Source organism: Chanodichthys erythropterus, chromosome 6 (genome assembly GCF_024489055.1).
Source record: "Chanodichthys erythropterus isolate Z2021 chromosome 6, ASM2448905v1, whole genome shotgun sequence".
Lineage (NCBI taxonomy): Eukaryota > Metazoa > Chordata > Actinopteri > Cypriniformes > Xenocyprididae > Chanodichthys > Chanodichthys erythropterus.
Window position 1 is genome coordinate 12,669,136 of NC_090226.1, and position 17,485 is coordinate 12,686,620.

At 37.3% G+C, this 17,485-nt stretch overlaps 1 protein-coding gene across 7 annotated transcripts in view; it reads left to right on the forward strand.

Annotated features, from left to right (window-relative positions):
- Nucleotides 1–17,485, forward strand: part of kaznb (kazrin, periplakin interacting protein b) — a 182,868-nt gene that overhangs the window by 135,447 nt on the left and 29,936 nt on the right. For 6 of the 7 annotated variants that reach the window (XR_010895334.1, XR_010895335.1, XM_067388090.1 and 3 more), the window contains exon 4: nucleotides 6,115–6,222. Coding sequence is in view for 5 of the 7 variants with exons in the window: in XM_067388090.1 (XP_067244191.1) it covers nucleotides 6,115–6,222 (108 nt within the window). In the remaining 2 variants the exon portion in view is untranslated. Of the gene's footprint in view, nucleotides 1–6,114; nucleotides 6,223–10,327; nucleotides 10,645–17,485 lie in introns of those variants that run through there. The other variant, XM_067388091.1, reaches the window with a different exon arrangement.

Genomic DNA, 17,485 nt, shown 5'->3' on the forward strand with positions numbered 1-17,485 from the left:
ATGCTCTGTAACTGCTGGGTAATGCATCTAAGTGAGAAAAGCTTTTTTTTGTACTGTCAGCGTTCCTCTGCTCTGAATTTGGATGAGGTTCATGTTTGTGTCTGAGAGACATGAGGTCGGTGTGTCCTGAGAGTACAGAAACATGCTAATGGTTCATTCATATTTTTTAATGAGACTTAACATGTGAATTTTATAATTATGTCTAAGAGTACTAGATATAATTTCAACAGGAAATTTGATTTACAGTATTGATTGTAATATTAACAACATTGGTGTTTTCCATAGGCTTTAGGATCTACATTACGCTTCTGGTCATGAAATCTGAATTAAATTTAAAAAAGAAAATTTGATGGACTTTCAATATGGTTAAAAGCCAATTTCAGTCAATTTCAGCCTCTTAGTTTAAAATCTACAAACGCAGGCAGAAATGCAAAACTCAAAATGTTTTTATTTATTTAGTATGGAAAACAGCATTTACAAATCTGAAACCACACTGGCACTAATGCACATTTAATTGGCTTTCTCCAAATTAAATGTTTATAAGTGCCATTGTGTGGATATGCTATAGTGATTACATAATGTAGTAAGAAGGATAAAAATTAGAACAATTGCTCATTTTTTTGCTGTCAGTAAAAAGTTATGTGGTTTTTAAGTCATCAACCAATGTACAGTATTTGCATATCCAGAGATTTTTGCTACAAAATAAGGCAGAAGATTTTTTAAATTGCACTGTTGTTTTGTTTGTTTTTACAGATGGAAGGCATATACTTAAATAGGTGCAGTATTTCCATATGAGCATCTACAAATTTCTTATATAATAAAGCATGTAGACCCACTTATTCAAGAACAATTCTTATATTTATTCTTTTATTATGACTTTTCTCATGGTCCTTTTTTCTCTTCCTTCTATTTAGTGATGATTAATAATGCAATGTGTTTTCTCATTAACTATCGGCTTTAACAGAGGAGTAAAGACTCTCATGTCCGTAATAGTATACAGAGGGAGTTTAGAATCAGCAAACAACTGAAGAAAGGGATCATTGCAGCTTTAGTTTTATCCAAATAACTAGGCCTATACAGTTGATCCATCTTCTTGTTCATGTTTGGTGCAATAGCGCACAACCAAAAACAGACTGTCATTATCAGGCACAAGCCCCTCCCACTGCACAGAGGTATTTTAAGCCAGGTCAGCATGTCACTGGTCAAGATATCTTGAGTGATATGTTGTGTTGACAGGTATTGCAATATTAAGAAAGTGCAAGGACGCCTAAAGAAACACTGATTGACAATATGCTGCCTCCAAGTCTAGCCAAGTTGACCTCTTGCCCACCTAGGAAAAATCAACCTCTCTGTAGTGAGTATTCGTGGGTTTTGGCTGTCGCCAGAGAGACAGAGGTGAGCTGCCAGGGGGCAGGTTATTTGTCAGCAGTATTCATAGCAATGCTCCCAGCAGACTGTGCAGTAATCTATAATTGTGTTTTAGTTGCATGTTGGTATTGAGGGAGGGACTCAAGCCATATCTAGGAACCAAGATATCATTCCTGCTAAAAAAAAATGCTGAAATCAGCCTAAGATGGTTTCTCCCTTCAGCCAACAGACGAGCCTGATCAGACTTAAACCAGAAAACCAGCTTAGACTGTGTAACACAGACTGGTTTAAGATTTTTTTCATTTTTATTTAAACCAGCCTAAGATGGTTTTTCAGCATGGCCAAGCATATATTTAACTGGTTTAAGTGGGCAACTAGCTGAAAAATGTCCAAAACTCCTCTAAACTAGCCATAAAAGACCAGAAGAAGAAGCTTAGACTGGTTTAAGACTTAGAGTTTTTTGTTTTGTTTTGTTTTCTTTTCTTTTCTTTTCTTGATTACCCCATCCTAAGCTGGTCTTTCAGCATGGCCTTGAATGTATTCAGCTAGTTTATGAAGTGCCAAAAAACAAGCCAACAGACTTGTCTGACTTGGCTAAGACCAGAAAACCAGCTTTGGCTGGTTTAAAATGCTTTTTTGCTGCTCTAAAATGCTTCTTTTGCTTTGCTTAAACCATCATAAGCTGGTCTTTCTGCATGGCCAAGCATGTATTTAACTGGATTAGCTAGGAAACTAACTGAAAAATGTCCAAAACTCCTCTAAAACCAGCTTAAGATGTATTTTGTTTTGTTTTTATTCGGTAGGGAAAGAGAGTTGAGGTGGGCTGTTCTGACTTGAGTCAGTAAGCAACCAGCCACACCCCTACAACTCTTGCAAGTTGCAGCTGCCTATCACCCAATCAGAACACCCTAGCAACCACATACCAAAGCCCTCCAGCCATATTTTCCTCCAAAACAGTCTTTAGGCTCATGTATTCTCTCCTGCACAGCTATTTGTGTCAGCTGACCCTTATGGCATTTCTTCATTATTTTCATAACCTTTGACCCTCTTGATAAAAGCTTTATATCTGGTACGGAGGAGGCCAGCGTAATGCTGCTCACGGTCATCTGATCACTACAGACTGTATTATTTCACTTTAGTTGATATGTTTGTTATGTTTGGCTGCCTTTGTGGCACTAATGTGATAGGAAAGGGCAGAAATATATTTTTTAGCCTAATGATCATGTATTCAAACAGAATTATAGCTGGGGTAAGCAGTCTTGATATTCAGAAATGTCTGGAGTGTGTGAAAGTTTAATGATAATGACTCTCTAAATTGTCCAAAGGAAACATGAGGATGGCACTTTAGTGGTGTAAAAGGGAAAAATGAACCCTATAAAGCCTCTTTCTAAATAGTCCTTTTATTTGCTCTTTGCGACAGAAATATTTCAGAAATGAACTATCTCAGCAGGGTTGGGTGCAAAGTGCCTTCAATAGCTCCATTAAAAATTTCTCAAATGAGTCAGTCTTGAGGGGTTTTAGCAAGTTCTGAATCTGAGGGAAGATAGAAATAGTAAAGACTTTAATCAGGGTGGATGCTATGTTTTATATGATGTTAATGAAAACAAAGAGAGTACGAGTTTTATTCTTGTATACTTTAAAACACTGAAATTTTAATTTAGTAAGTTTTTATGTATCATTTTTACAAACCCGATTCTAAAAAAGTTGGGACACTGTACAAATTGTGAATAAAAACAGAATGCAATGATATGGAAGTTTCAAATTTCAGTATTTTATTCAGAATACAACATAGATGACATATCAAATGTTTAAACTGAGAAAATGTATAATTTTAAGGGAAAAATAAGTTGATTTTAAATTTCATGGCATCAACACATCTCAAAAAAGTTGGGACAAGGCCATGTTTACCACTGTGTGGCATCCCCTCTTCTTTTTATAACAGTCTGCAAACATCTGGGGACTGAGGAGACAAGTTGCTCAAGGAATATTGTCCCATTCTTGTCTAATACAGGCTTCTAGTTGCTCAACTGTCTTAGGTCTTCTTTGGATGACATGGCGTCCCAGTTTTCCTAAAAGAGCTTCAAATTTTGATTTGTCTGACCACAGAACAGTTTTCCACTTTGCCACAGTCCATTTTAAATGAGCTTTGGCCCAGAGAAAATGCCTGCGCTTCTGGATCATGTTTAGATATGGCTTCTTTTTTGACCTATAGAGTTTTAGCTGGCAACGGCGAATGGCACGGTGGATTGTGTTCACTGACAATGTTTTCTGGAATTATTCCTGAGCCCATGTTGTGATTTCCATTACAGTAGCATTCCTGTATGTGATGCAGTGCCGTCTAAGGGTCAAGGTCCGGCCTTGACCCTTACGCACAGAGATTGTTCCAGATTCTCTGAATCTTTGGATGATATTATGCACTGTAGATGATGATAACTTCAAACTCTTTGCAATTTTTCTCCGAGAAACTCCTTATTGCAAATCCAAAATGAGCCAATATTTGGCATGACATTTCAAAATGTCTCACGCCAGTCAATACAGAGATATATACTAATAGAAGAGCATTAGGTTAGGGGTCAAGTAAACCTCTCAACGCACCATCGCTCAGTTTTGTCTTTACTTTCTACTTAAACAGTCAGCTATTATGGTAATGATTGCTCATTTTCTCCATTTATTTAACAGCCTCAGTGCACCAAAAATTATTATGCTTTGGATAAAGTGCTGCACTTCATTGCTTCGTCTTATTATATACAAAAACTCATGCACAAATACCACGCACACGTAAATGCACTTTTTCAACAAACTGCCTATTTCAATGCCATCAATATGCATTATTTGATTTTTTCATGCCATTAGTAACCCAGCAGAGCACAGATTTGTGAAAAGCCCTCTTAGATACAGGACATTTCCAGTCCATAACAAAAGCTTTCAATCAATACTTAGTAACCAAAAAGCGTCTGCAGAACTGGGCAGACATAAAAAGCAGAAATGTGATTTCAGTCATTCAACATCATTGACCCACTCCTGAAAATAATGCCGTGACACAACAGGGATATTATTGACTCAGACGGACTGAAAATGGACCCCTCTTGGCTTCAGGGTTCCTACACTTTTTAAACAATGATTCCTGTTTTTTTTTAGTTGTTCCATGTCGTTCCAGTCTATTTTTAAAAAATATTTTTTTAGACAGTGTAATCACAATTTTTAACTGATGAAATCTCTTTAAAAACTTTTTAATCTTTATTAATTTCCATGGCTTTCATGTCATATAATAATAAACCATGATTAACCAAATTTAAATTTAAAATAATAAAGCGAATGAAGGGGGTTAACTGAAGTGAAGTGATGCGTTCCATCTGTATTCAACTTATGAAGAAAGTGTAAAACTCTTGCAGTTCAAAAAGCTTATGCTACGTCCTATGCCTTCCCTTTTCAACTTACGGAAAAAGCTTAACTGACGCAACGCCAGTTTAAACTTTCTAAGTCTTCCTAAGTAGAATACGGAAGGCAGTCTGGAGGAAGCTAGATATTTTACTTCATAACTTGTTAAATATGGATTTTTTTTTTTTTTACACAAACGCATCGCTTCGCTTCAGAAGGCCTTTATTAACCTCTGTGTCATCTTTATACACTGGGGGTCCTTGGGCTAAAAAAGTTTGAAGACCCCTGCTCTAGCTATTAAAATGCACTGTAAGATGAGGGCCAGCATGCGGAAAGGACGAGAAAAAAAAAAAGGAATTTGCAGTGTAACACGTCTTAGAACAGAATAAGTCACATTAGGAGCTGTGTAAGTGTAAGCAGGTAACAGGAGCAGATACAGAGAAAAGGGCACTTGAGGAGACTTCAATTAGCAGCATCAGTTCAGGTGTGCAGCCGGCTGTGAAGTCTGAGTCACGGGAGGGAGGGGAAGAAAGAACAGGCAGTGCTGAGATGGTGGTATCTGTTAAAGGGAACGGCGAAGGATGAACGCTGTCTGACATAATGATGCGGAAAATGACAAGCACCATTTCATATCTCCTGTCAAAGCCGGTGGTAATTGACACACAATGCACACAATTCCTCACGGAAAGGACATACCGGCACACTCTGTGTCGGCGTCAGGTGGTGCAAGGTGTGTGATATGACAAAGGAGCCATTTATTTATGATGCTCATCATACAGTCTGTTGAAAGATCGGTACGCCGCCCTTGTTCCTTCCTCACAGGTACACAGAAATCCCTTGTGGCTTCGGAGATCCTCATGATGTTACCGCGCGGAGGAAGATGATTGATGGTGGTTGTAAATCTCAGCACTCTCTCGCCCTCATCAAACCAACATTGTTAGCTTTTTTCCTCATCCTTTTTCAGATCTGAGGGAAAATCATGATTCTGTGTGTTCCTTGCACTATACATGAAATTGCTACCTGTCACTTTCAATGCACATTGATTACAGCTACGGCGTGGGCAGTGGACGGAGGGTGATTATTTGTCTTTAAAAGCCATTCAGTGGATGTGGTGCTTTTGCGTGGTGCGTGTCACTGTTTCAGAGTTAATTACAGATGAGCAGTAATAGCTGTGAGATGCTCGGTGACTCACGAGCCAGAGTCGCTTCGACACACTCCGCACGCCTTTCTCGTAGGAGGCCGGCACTTTGTCGCCCTCGGCCACTTACGAAGGCGAAAATGTCAAACCTCTCGGTTTGCTCGAAACTGATGAATTGAACAAGCATGAAGAAGCATAAAGATCACATCTTTTTTCTTTTTATCTTGCAGATCCTTCAGTCCACCACCGGCAGAAGGCAGTGGTTTCTGATCTCACTTTCCAGACAGGCATGTCGAAGTTGATGGACTTCGGAACTCCAGATTCGTCACTTGACAAAGGTAAGATGTCCAAATATGCATAAGCACAATATTGCGATTCCTAGTAGTAATTTTCCACGGGCTGTGAACATGCGGAGTTCGGGTAATTCATCACAAAGCTGAAAGGCAAATAAAACAAAACCATTGTCCTGTGGTTTCTCAGCCTTTTCTCCCCGCTCATGTGTTTGTGTAGAGTAAAAGCGTATTCGACTAAAGAAACGCACTTCTACAAATTGCGAGAGAGTCATCTTGTAAGAAAACAAAAAAAGCTTTGTCTGATTCGTATAATGTCACTCGCTGCGGGGAGGCGTCATTATGAAGTGTATTGATCAAACTGGAAATTGAACAGAATCTCTAAGTCTTATTCTAGACATCCCATTTTCCACACATAATGACGCCTGTTACTCTCCATTGCCTTTCCTCCGGAGTGCTGTCCTCCTAAATCATAATCTTTATGTCTTTATCAAAGCCAGCATCACAAAGAAGCCAAACTACCCTCTTAGGATGATAGAGGGTCTTAATTTTAACCAGTACCAGGAATCATTTTCATCTTCACTCAGGCTGATGGCGAACACTGAATGCTATTGTATTGACAGCACCCGCAGCATGCGTTAGTATGTGCTTCATACTAGTAATATACATACTAATTTGTATTGATATGTGCAGTCTATTCCGTTTGTTCTGCTTTTGTTCTGTTCATTTCTTTATTTTGTTTTGTTTTGCTGTTCATTTCTGTTATGTATTTTCGGTTCTGCTCAATTCATTTATTTTGTACTATGGTATTTTGGACATGTACCATAGTAATACCATGTTGTTCGTATGTTGGCCAGGCTGATTAATATATTAATAAATAGATAACTGGCTTATAAAGCTGACTTTGTGTATGTTTAATTTTCACAGTATGACATTAAATCTGGCCATATGTACCAACAATGCCATGGTATATATCGAACTATCAAGGTATTTTCTAATGCCATCACTATACCATGGTACTGTCACAGGTTTTTGGTAAGAAGTGTTCTTATTCTTTCTCTTTGGATTTTTTTTTTTTCCCTGTTTCTATTATTTTCCCTTGTGTTGTTCGTTTCACCCTGTGTGAGAAAAGCATTATTGATGTTGTGCTTGCTGTCAGTACTTCATTACTCCCAGCCGAGCCTTAAATTGTTTTGAAAGATAACGCTCGGTCTGCCAGGCAACTGTATCTATGCAGTTGAGAAATAAAAGGAAGCAGGCAGCCGTATTAGAGCTCCTTTAATGTACTAAATTCATTACTTTCAGACTTGTGTGCCCATACAAGCTCACTTATGTGCAACACAACAATTCGAGAGAAAGACACTGTGGTTGAGCTTTCCCTGATGGACACACATACATTTAATCAACATGCAACACACTTGGTGTAATAGTAAGGCAGTCATTCATTCATTACACAGACAGCATATGCTTCAATGTATCACATTGAGTTGTTTGTGTACAAACTGGTCTTTTTTTCCCCAGAAGGCACTCTGAACTCAGCGCCAGCATCCTGGTCTTTAAGAGAGAGTGATAAAAGGACAGATGAGTCAGTGTTAAGACCCTAAGAGCCCTTGAGTCCTCTTGCCCGGCTGTGTTTGAGACTGCCACTCAGCTGTAGGTTGAAGCTGGTGCACTGTGACAGAGAGTGGGCCCCTATCTGCCGGCGGCTCCATTAGCTCTATGAGAAAGGGGATACTCATCCAGCCCTTTATCTGACAATACGTCCCACAGATCCCTGCATAGAGTACGCAGCAAGGAATTATGGAATGTGGAGGGAGAAAGATGCTGGGATTACTTACAAGTTGTAGTCAGTTACTGATTCCAAATTACTTTTTGACCTAACTCGTGTATTGCATTGATTTGAACTGGATAATCTTGTACCAAATACTTGATACAAACTGTACTTGATCTAAAAATACAAAGAGAAAAAAAAAAATATTCCTTTCTTTGTTAACAACAACATGAAGTGCATTAAATATTACAGGTCAGGTTTTCCCAGTCTGGGGTTTGTGAAGGAACAACAGGAGGATTGTGAGTTTAATGAAAAGCTATTAAGTAATTAAATCATAAAAATTCAGTCCGCAACTTTTTTTGGTTAAAAATTATCCAAAGTCAACTTTTGAACAAGTACATAACCAGCCAGTGTTCAAAACTATCTAATTATCTTGTCTCGATTCACAACAGTAAACTTGTAATAATGTTTTATAATAAGAGCGACATGGCGGATTTCCGCGGGGAATTCAAGCATGCAGCAGTTCCTCTGTGCGTCATTACGTCATGTCCGTAAACAAAGGAAGGAGTCCTGTCGAGAGGCTAGTCAGTTATATATATCAGCCGCCGGTAGCGGCACATTTATGGCCTTTTTTCACAGCAGCTGAAATAATTAAACTTATCATTTTGATGGCGGATTGTAATCCAGAAAGGTCCAAATGACAATCATCAGTGACAACTGGAGATTCAGCCGTAGACAAAAAGCAAAAGACTTTGGACTGTTGAGTGGATACAGAAATTGAAATCTACAGGTAACGCTAATACACACTAAATACACAGTCACGCAGTGCTGATGTTGTTAACATTAACAATTTGAGAACAATATAACAGTAATAATAATTTGCACGGTTTGGCATGATCTGAGCTAAGCGATCGTTAGATTTAATCATCATTGGCAGCGTGATTTATTGTAAGCCTAATGCTTTTTTCCTCAGTTGGTCAGAACAAAAGTGGCAGATGTTACTTACTTGTTTAGATGATATTTTCCAGTGAAAATTCGTATATTGGTCATACTTTCAAGACGTAGAATCTGTGATTCTGAAGTACAGTATCCACCTGGTGCGGTGATTGACAGCTAACATTAGATTCATCATTCCGCGCTGACGAGCTGTGCCGAGGCACAACGCACGTACAGATAACTGTTCCGCATATGACTGCAATCGCATGTTTCAAACAGAGATGGCGACAAAGAGGAAAAAACTGCGGACAGCAGCTTTAAATTAAAAAAACAAAATAAAACAGTTGGAGAATCAATGAATTATGACTAGTTTGCTTCCATTGTGAGAAAACTCAATAAAAACAATAAAAATGTAACTGTAGTCTGATTACAAGTATTTTAAAACTGTAATCTGATTACGTAATCCATATTACATGCAATTACTAGCACTGTTTATAAGGTTTGCTAAAAAGTTTACTTAAAAGGAGAAGTCTGCCATCCCTTACTCACCTACATGTGATTCTAAATTTTCTTCAAATCTCTTTCCACATTCAAATGGCTATTTCCAGTTCATTTAGGTGAACTGGAGCAGAATGTCCTGGATGCTCTTTCCTATTAAATAAAAGTGAATTGCTCTGAAAATGATTAATAAGCACCATAAAAAGATAAGAAAAGTAGTCAATATTTTATTTAGTTTTATGTCCGTTTGATTAATTCACAAGTTTGTTCATATGTCAATTTAATAGACCCAATTTTCTGCTAATTTTGAATAAAATGTTAGGTTTTTAGCAGAATGTCCTGGATGTACTTTTTTTTACTATAAAATTGAGCATAAAAGTAGTCCATGTGATTTATTTAATTTAATTTAATTTTATTATTTTATTTTGTAGTTCTTACAGTCAGTTTGATCTATTAATAGGTTTGTTAATTGTAATAAAGTAAATCTCTCCAAAAATGACCAAGTATAGCTAGCATATGTTAGCTTTGTGTAAGGAAAAGACCAAAATGGATTAATTTCATGGTTATTTTGGTGCTCGACAGCCTTAGTCCCCCTTCACTTTCATTGAATGACAAAAAGCAGCATGAACTCTGCTGATCTTCTCCTTTTGTGTTTCAAAACACAAACAAAAAATGAATACAGTTTGAGCTTGTAAATGATGACAGGATTTTAAATTTTGGGCAAACTGTTCCTTTAAGATTAGAGAACAGAGAACAGTCTGTCTGTGTCTTGTTTCCACCATTAGATGGAGCTGCAGGACTGCTGAAGAGAGACTCACCTGCCCTCTCACCTGATCAGAAAAGATCTTTGTCTCCTCCCCCTGCCCTATGAATGTGCCTGTTCACAAAGCTGGAAAAAGCAGTGTCATTTCCCTTTTGAACTCTCTGCAACTTTTAGGCCAGTAGGAGTGTGTGTGAGTACAGGTAGGAAGAGTGTAGAGGGGGTGGGGAATTTCAGCAAACGCCCTAGAGAAACTCCCAGAACAGGTATACAGGCTCACCGAGGAAGGTGGCTCAAACTTGTTTATACTCACTCGGGAACCCCTCCCTGGTAACCTGTCAGAGAGGAGCGCGCGGGCTGTGGTAGGAGTGAACCGTGTACCTGTGTGTGAGCGGGAGGTTTAGCTGAGTTTTCTTGCTATGAGAAGAAACACCGGCACTGAAAGTGGAGCCTGCCGGAGCCGGCACTGAGATCATGAGATCTGAAAGAGAGGAGGGCAGACCAGGTGAGTGTTTGCTTGTGTACGAGAGCTCAAGATGGAAACTACAGACATAACGCACCATTGAATCATATAACCAGCTGACCAGGCATGTAAATCTGTTCGTGTTATGATGCACAGGGGCTTGTCACGTGTGTTGGCAGGTGTTGGCACACATATAGGAAACTGAATGACCTATAACAGTGATTCCCAACCAGGAGGTTCTTTGGAAAGATTTTTCTTGGTTAAATCTACTGTAGAAGATAAAAACTGTGATTTAAAATAATATTATGACTGCCAGAAGGTTAAAAAAACGTATTCATATTAAATGATTTCAGTGAACACTTTTTGAGGAAATATAGTAGGCTATAATAGAGATTTAGACCATGTTTCAAGTTTTGAGTCACTTATGAATATACTTATGGGCTGATGGGGGACATTTGTCAAAAACAGGTTAAGAAATACTGATCTATATCCCATACTGCCGATTTAACCTTTACTTTGATGGATGATCAACTTTTGGACTATTTGATGAGTCAAGCACATACATAGAATGTAGTTGTCTTAAATTTCATGTTATCTTGAGCAATACTATAATTTACCATGTGTGACGTGTAGCTCTTACCCAGTAATCAGCTGTAATTGCATTAGTGACACATTTGTTGTTTGTGAGAGCATATGAGATTGCAATCATAAAGTGGCATCATGCTCTCTGTTCATGTGCATCCCTTAATCAGACCCATAATATGTCACAATAACCTGCTTTGAATGTATGAAAATTATCAGAGTGATCAAGTGAAATGTTATAGTGATCTATGTTATAAAATTGGTCATATAAACATGTGACATTTACCTTTTTTTCTTTTCTTTTTTAAGTGGAAACATTTTATGGCCATTTCCCAAGCTTTTTGTAATCTCTAGTGTCAGTCCGTTGTGACATTTTAAAATCTTTACGATCCTCTCTCATTGGTTTACTCATAAAACCATTAAAGCCGATCCTGAATCAGCCCCTGTTTGTATGTCTATAGTGGCTAGTAATAATCCCTGCGTCTTCTCCACACCCCACTAAATCAACACTGTGAGACTGATCTTTACACTCCTTATTCAAAGTCTAACAACAGACCCAGCAGGAACTTATGGATCATATTTAGGCACTTGGATAGTTGCCATCAGCAAAACAGGAGGAATGCAAATCAAGCATTCATAACTTACTTAACGTTACGTGCCTCATAGTGCACATAGTTTGAATTCACTCTCATGAAGATAGTGACTAATGTGTGAGGTGTCTTATGAAGTCAGTTTTCATCAGAAGCTGCTCAGCTGTGTTCTTTTGAATGCTTGGTTTATTATCTGATTCAATGGAATGTAAGTGTTTGATCTTGATGGTATGACAGTGCAGCTTGTGCCTTTGAAAGTCTTTAGGGTAGGGTAGTATTGTGTTTGACTGAATGATTGAATGTTATTGTGTACTTCCTTAACCTTGCCTCAGGACGCTTCCACCGTTGCTCTGTGAGATCAGATAACATTAGACGAATGCGTTAGTGGTGGTCTGTTGTTAAGAAAGGTTTCAAACATGCTGGCATACACAATTGTTGTATTTGTGTATGGTTTTTGTATCTATGGTAGGGCTGGACAATATAGCAAAAACATACCTGGTGGTATTCTGTATATTTATGTATTTGCTCTGAAATGGCCTTTATAGCATTTATTTGCATAACTATTTATAACTATTATAAATGGCAGTATTTACAGTAGAAACACTATCATTCAAAAGTTATGGGTCTGTATTAGTGTTTTTAAAAGAAGTCTCTCAATTACAGTGAAATTGTATTGCAATTTAAAATAACTGTTTTCTACTTTAAAGGTGCCATAGAATTGAAAATTGAATTTATATTGGCATAGTTAAATAACAAGAGTTCAGTACATGGCAATGACATACAGTGAGTCTCAAACTCCATTGTTTCCTCCTTCTTATGTACATTAAATCTCCTTTGTTTAAAAGACCTCTGAAGAACAGGCGAATCTGAACATAACACCGTCTGTTACGTAACAGTCGGGATCATTAATATGTACGCCCCCAATATTTGCATATGCCAGCCCATGTTCAAGGCATTAGACAAGGGCAGCCAGTATTATCGTGTGAAGCTGCACAGCTGAATCATCAGACTTTATGCTGGTAAGCAAGCAAGAACAATAGCGAAAAATGGCAGATGGGGCGGGGAGCACGAGGATTTAAAGGGGACGCAGCCTGAATCGGCACATATTTAATGATGCCCCAAAATAGTGTTGTCAAAAGTACCGACTTCGGTACCTAGTCGGTACTGAAATTTTAAAAACGTGACGCTTTGAGCGCTGTTGAGTGGATTCGTAAACATCTCTGATTGGCCGTTGTTTTCACGGCTCACCGGATATGTCTGTGATAGGCTTCAATGATCAACGCTGTAAAAATGTTGTAAATAGTCATCAATTAATCTCTTCACTAAGCGCTTACACAGATACACACGGGAGCGTTTGAAAGCAGGCGTCTATCGCGGATCGGTCCACTGTTAGACGCCTGCTTTCAATTGCTCGCGCTCCCACTTTCAAAACGCTTTCAAATTCAAACACTTCAACACTGATCATTGTAGCCAATCACAGGCATATCCGATGAGCGTCAACACAATGGCCAATCAGAGATGTTTATGAATCCGCTCAACAGCGCTCAAAGTATCACGTTTTTAAAATTTCAGTACCGATAGGTTTCACACATTCAGTGGACACCTTAGACTTATATTACATCTTTTGAAAAAGCATTCTAGGGCACCTTTAATATATTATACAATTTATAAATTTAATAACTTACAAATATAAATTTATTCCTGTGATGCAAAGCTGAATTTTCAGCATCTTTACTCCAGTCTTCAGTGTCACATGATCCTTCAGATATCATTCTAATATGCTAATTTGGTGCTCAAGTAATATTGAAATGTTGAAAACAGTTGTGCTACTTAATGTTTTTGTAGAAACTGTGATACTTTGATGAATAGAAAGTTCAATAGAACAGCATTTATTTGAAATAGAAATCTTTATAACAATGTAAATGCCTTTACTGTCACTTTTAATAATTTTATTGCATTATTTCTGAATAACAAATCTTACTGACCTCAAACTTTCAAATGGTAATGTATTTGTATAAAACATTTTAATATATGAAAAGTATTTTTTTGTGTGACGAAAATAATAAAGTATTTTTAAAAAATTGATAGCTTGAACTGATTCCAAAAATGACATTTTGCATTGAAGCAGACTTGATACTCTTGATAATTTTGTTTTTTGTTCATTTGTTTGTTTTTTGGAGCCTAAAAATCTCATTATAATAAAAAAAAGTATTATAATTAAAGATTTCTTTCAATTGACATTTTAGTTCTTGCAATTTTTGTTGATGCAGAAATGCATCTGTGTGTCTGTTTATTTCATAATTGGACACATAGGTGTACCTGCTAGTGTGTGTGTGTGTGTGTGCGTGCTCATAGTCCAATGGTATTTTGAGACTGTTGTGCTACCGGCGCCAACAGTACTTGGTATAACCTCTGCGGCTCACTGATCTACTTTGGTGCCAGTGGTTACGCTCCAAATAGATGAAGATAATGAGTTTGACCCTCCAAGCCCCTGCTGCCAGATGGCTCTGTCAAGCTCTGCCCTTCTCTTCCACCCCAAAGTACAAACTACAAGTTCACACTACAGCTCACGGACAAGTTTCATGCTGCCAAAGCCCTGTCTGGAGCACCCACGCCGACAGCTACTACAATATGTTGCATCCCGTCACCTCAGCCAAGTCCACAAGGATTTTGAGGAGAGACACTCCACTTAAGTGTTTGTGTTACGTAACAGCAAATGATACGTCCTGAACAAAATTGTGCAGTCGGAGACAACTGTCCAACAGGATTTGCTGCTGCCAAGCTAAATGACAGAACAAAGTGTTTTTATTCCAGTATCAGAGGAAAACATATGCTTGAGTGGGAGGTGAACAAAAACAACAGTAACAGCGTTTTGAATATTTGACGTCGAGCACTTATTGCTTCACCGTGACTGGCAGGCCAAGTTTCCAAACACGAATTAGGTGACATTGGCATGTAAATGTGTGTGGTCACATGTAAATATCTTATCTTGCTGACATCAGAAATTTAGGAAGGATCTGTTTTTATAGCCAAGCTACAATACAAAGTGTTTTAAAATTTAAAGGGGTACTTGGCAAAATGGGCTTTAAATAAATCTTGGCTGTCTATAGAGTATAAAAGTGTTCCTGTTCAAAGCCACTCCCACTAGCCTGCTACACTTACCAGAGTCAAATACCGCCTTGCTTTAGTAGGAAATACTTCTTAGCAAACTTTTAGTCAATGGTATTAACTTGTATTGTTCCCGGGTGCATGAATACAAAGAGTAAAGTTTTAGTGGGAGTGAGTTACTTGCGTTTTCCAGGATCAAGCGTGTTTTAGGAAGTGATTAAAAGCAGAGACAGAAAATCTGAAAAACCTGTGCGTTTATAGTCAACATTTCAAACTGGATGACCACAAACACTTTTAGGCGGAGGGAGAAAACTGAAAGAACCTGTCGTTCTGTCTGTTCCACCCTACCCCTGAAGCGAAATCTGTTGCCATAGTGTTCCATGAAAAACGGTGAAGGTACACTTTTTTAATTGCAAAAGATAAAGGAAAATTTGTCTTAAAGCCCAAAGTATACTTCACTTTTTACAAGTATGCAAGGGTCAGCACGTACTGTACGCGCAACGCCGGATTTTTGTAACCGTCACAAATGCGCATGTAATTTTTTTTTTTTTTGCAAAAACTAAGTATACTTTGGGCTTAATTACTAACTATAGCACTAATCCCAACTCTAAGTTAGAAAGCAGTGAGAGCATGTGTGTGTGTATACACATGTATGTATATCGTATATGTAGGCCGATGTTTAATTATTTAATAATTAGTAGTGAGCTCAAAAGCTGATTGCTAGGAGTGTTTTGGGAACATCATGTTGAGTGTTTATGTATGTGCGTGTTTTGGTCAAGCACTTGGTGCCCATCCACTGGCATGGCCTAATCTGTCCTTAATGAAAGTGTGAATCAATTACCACTATCTCCAGTTGGCATGGGTAGGCTGAACTTACTTGCAATTTAAACGCAGAGCAATTAATTCAGCACAGCTGTTACCCTCAGATATCCCCACACAGAGGACTAGAAAACACACACACACACACACACACACACACACACACATAGAAGGTTTTCTCACTTTTTGCCATCATACATGCAAAATGTAATACCATTCTGCATCGAAGCTGCACAATACACATGCCTTTAATCTTCTCTTTATCTCAAAAGTGTGCTACACACAAGTCGGCCGTATTTTCTTGACAGAAGGTGCACGGCAATCTCTTCACATTGCGTGAGACTTGTAATGCATTTTCATGCATGTATTTTGGTGCTGGCACATGTAGCTTTATCGTAGTATAGCAGCCTACACCTCCTACCATTTTAATACTTCTATCACAGCTCCTGATTTTGAAATGTGAGTTGACGTGGGTGCTATTTTTGATATAAGCTCTTGTGTTGGTCTTAAAAGAATGCTGAGGTTGATTTTCTTCGCCTATATGGGGCAGCATATTTGGGTCATGCTGGGGTTTTATGTGAAGTACGCAAATATTTCATCCGGATTAATAAAAATGTCTTAGAATTATGCATTTCACTTGATGTATTAGTAACTGGCTCATTATCATTTTTGGCAGTTGTTCCAAGGAACAATCCAAATCCGAATCAAGCTGATATTTAGTGTTTCTGACAAGCTTCTCTTCTGAAACCGTGTTTTGCAGTTATGGCTTGGCTCACTGTTTACAATTCCATTTACATTAATTCGTTTAGCAGATGCTCTTATTCAAAACAACTTACAAATGAGGAATACTATAGGGAGAGAGAAACATAAAACAAAGTTCCAGAATTTGCTCTGACAAGTACGGATGTAAGATTGTGTATATGTGTATTAAGATTTCAAGGAAAAGTTGTGTCTTTAGGCATTTGTAGTTACAAAAAATATTCAAAATATGAATGATTGGTGAGGTTTAGTGCTGGTGTTCATGCCATGCTATTCACTAGAAAAAGTTAACTGGTGAAACTAGTGGGCCAACATAGTATTCTGAAGAAGAATTTGGAGAAGTTGGTTGATTAAGGAATGATTAATGGATATGTTGTTTTTATGACCAATACAGATTATTTGTATTCTGAAGTGTCTGAAATTAATATACTATATATTACAATATATTAGTATATACTATACTAATATAAAGAACTATATGTATGTATGTATGTATATATATATATATATATATATATATATATATATATATATATATATATATATATATATATATTTATTGATTGATTGATTGATGCAAATAAATATCCATTGTAAATTTACCAATGATAATAATAATAAAATAATAATTAATAAATTGTATAATAATGTAAATAATATCTTAATGTGTTAAGCACTTTTATAACATGTTACTTAAGCATGAATAAATGTTAGGTAAAATATTTAATCTGCCAGTGAATTTAATGAATTTGATGGCGTTTTCTTATGAAATGATGAATACTCGATGTCTGATGACAAAAAAAATAAAGAAAAATATTTATGATGAATACGTCGTATGAACTTTTTTATTTTATTTTATTTTATTTTTTTTTTGGTTTTTGACTATTAATGTGCTTTTGTTTCTGTTTGATCAAAAATAACTAAAAAACATTTTTAAAAAGTTTAAAAAATATTATCAGATGGTCAAATCATGATACTGATCAAATGAAAACACAAAAAAATATTTTTCATGCAACAAAAAAATT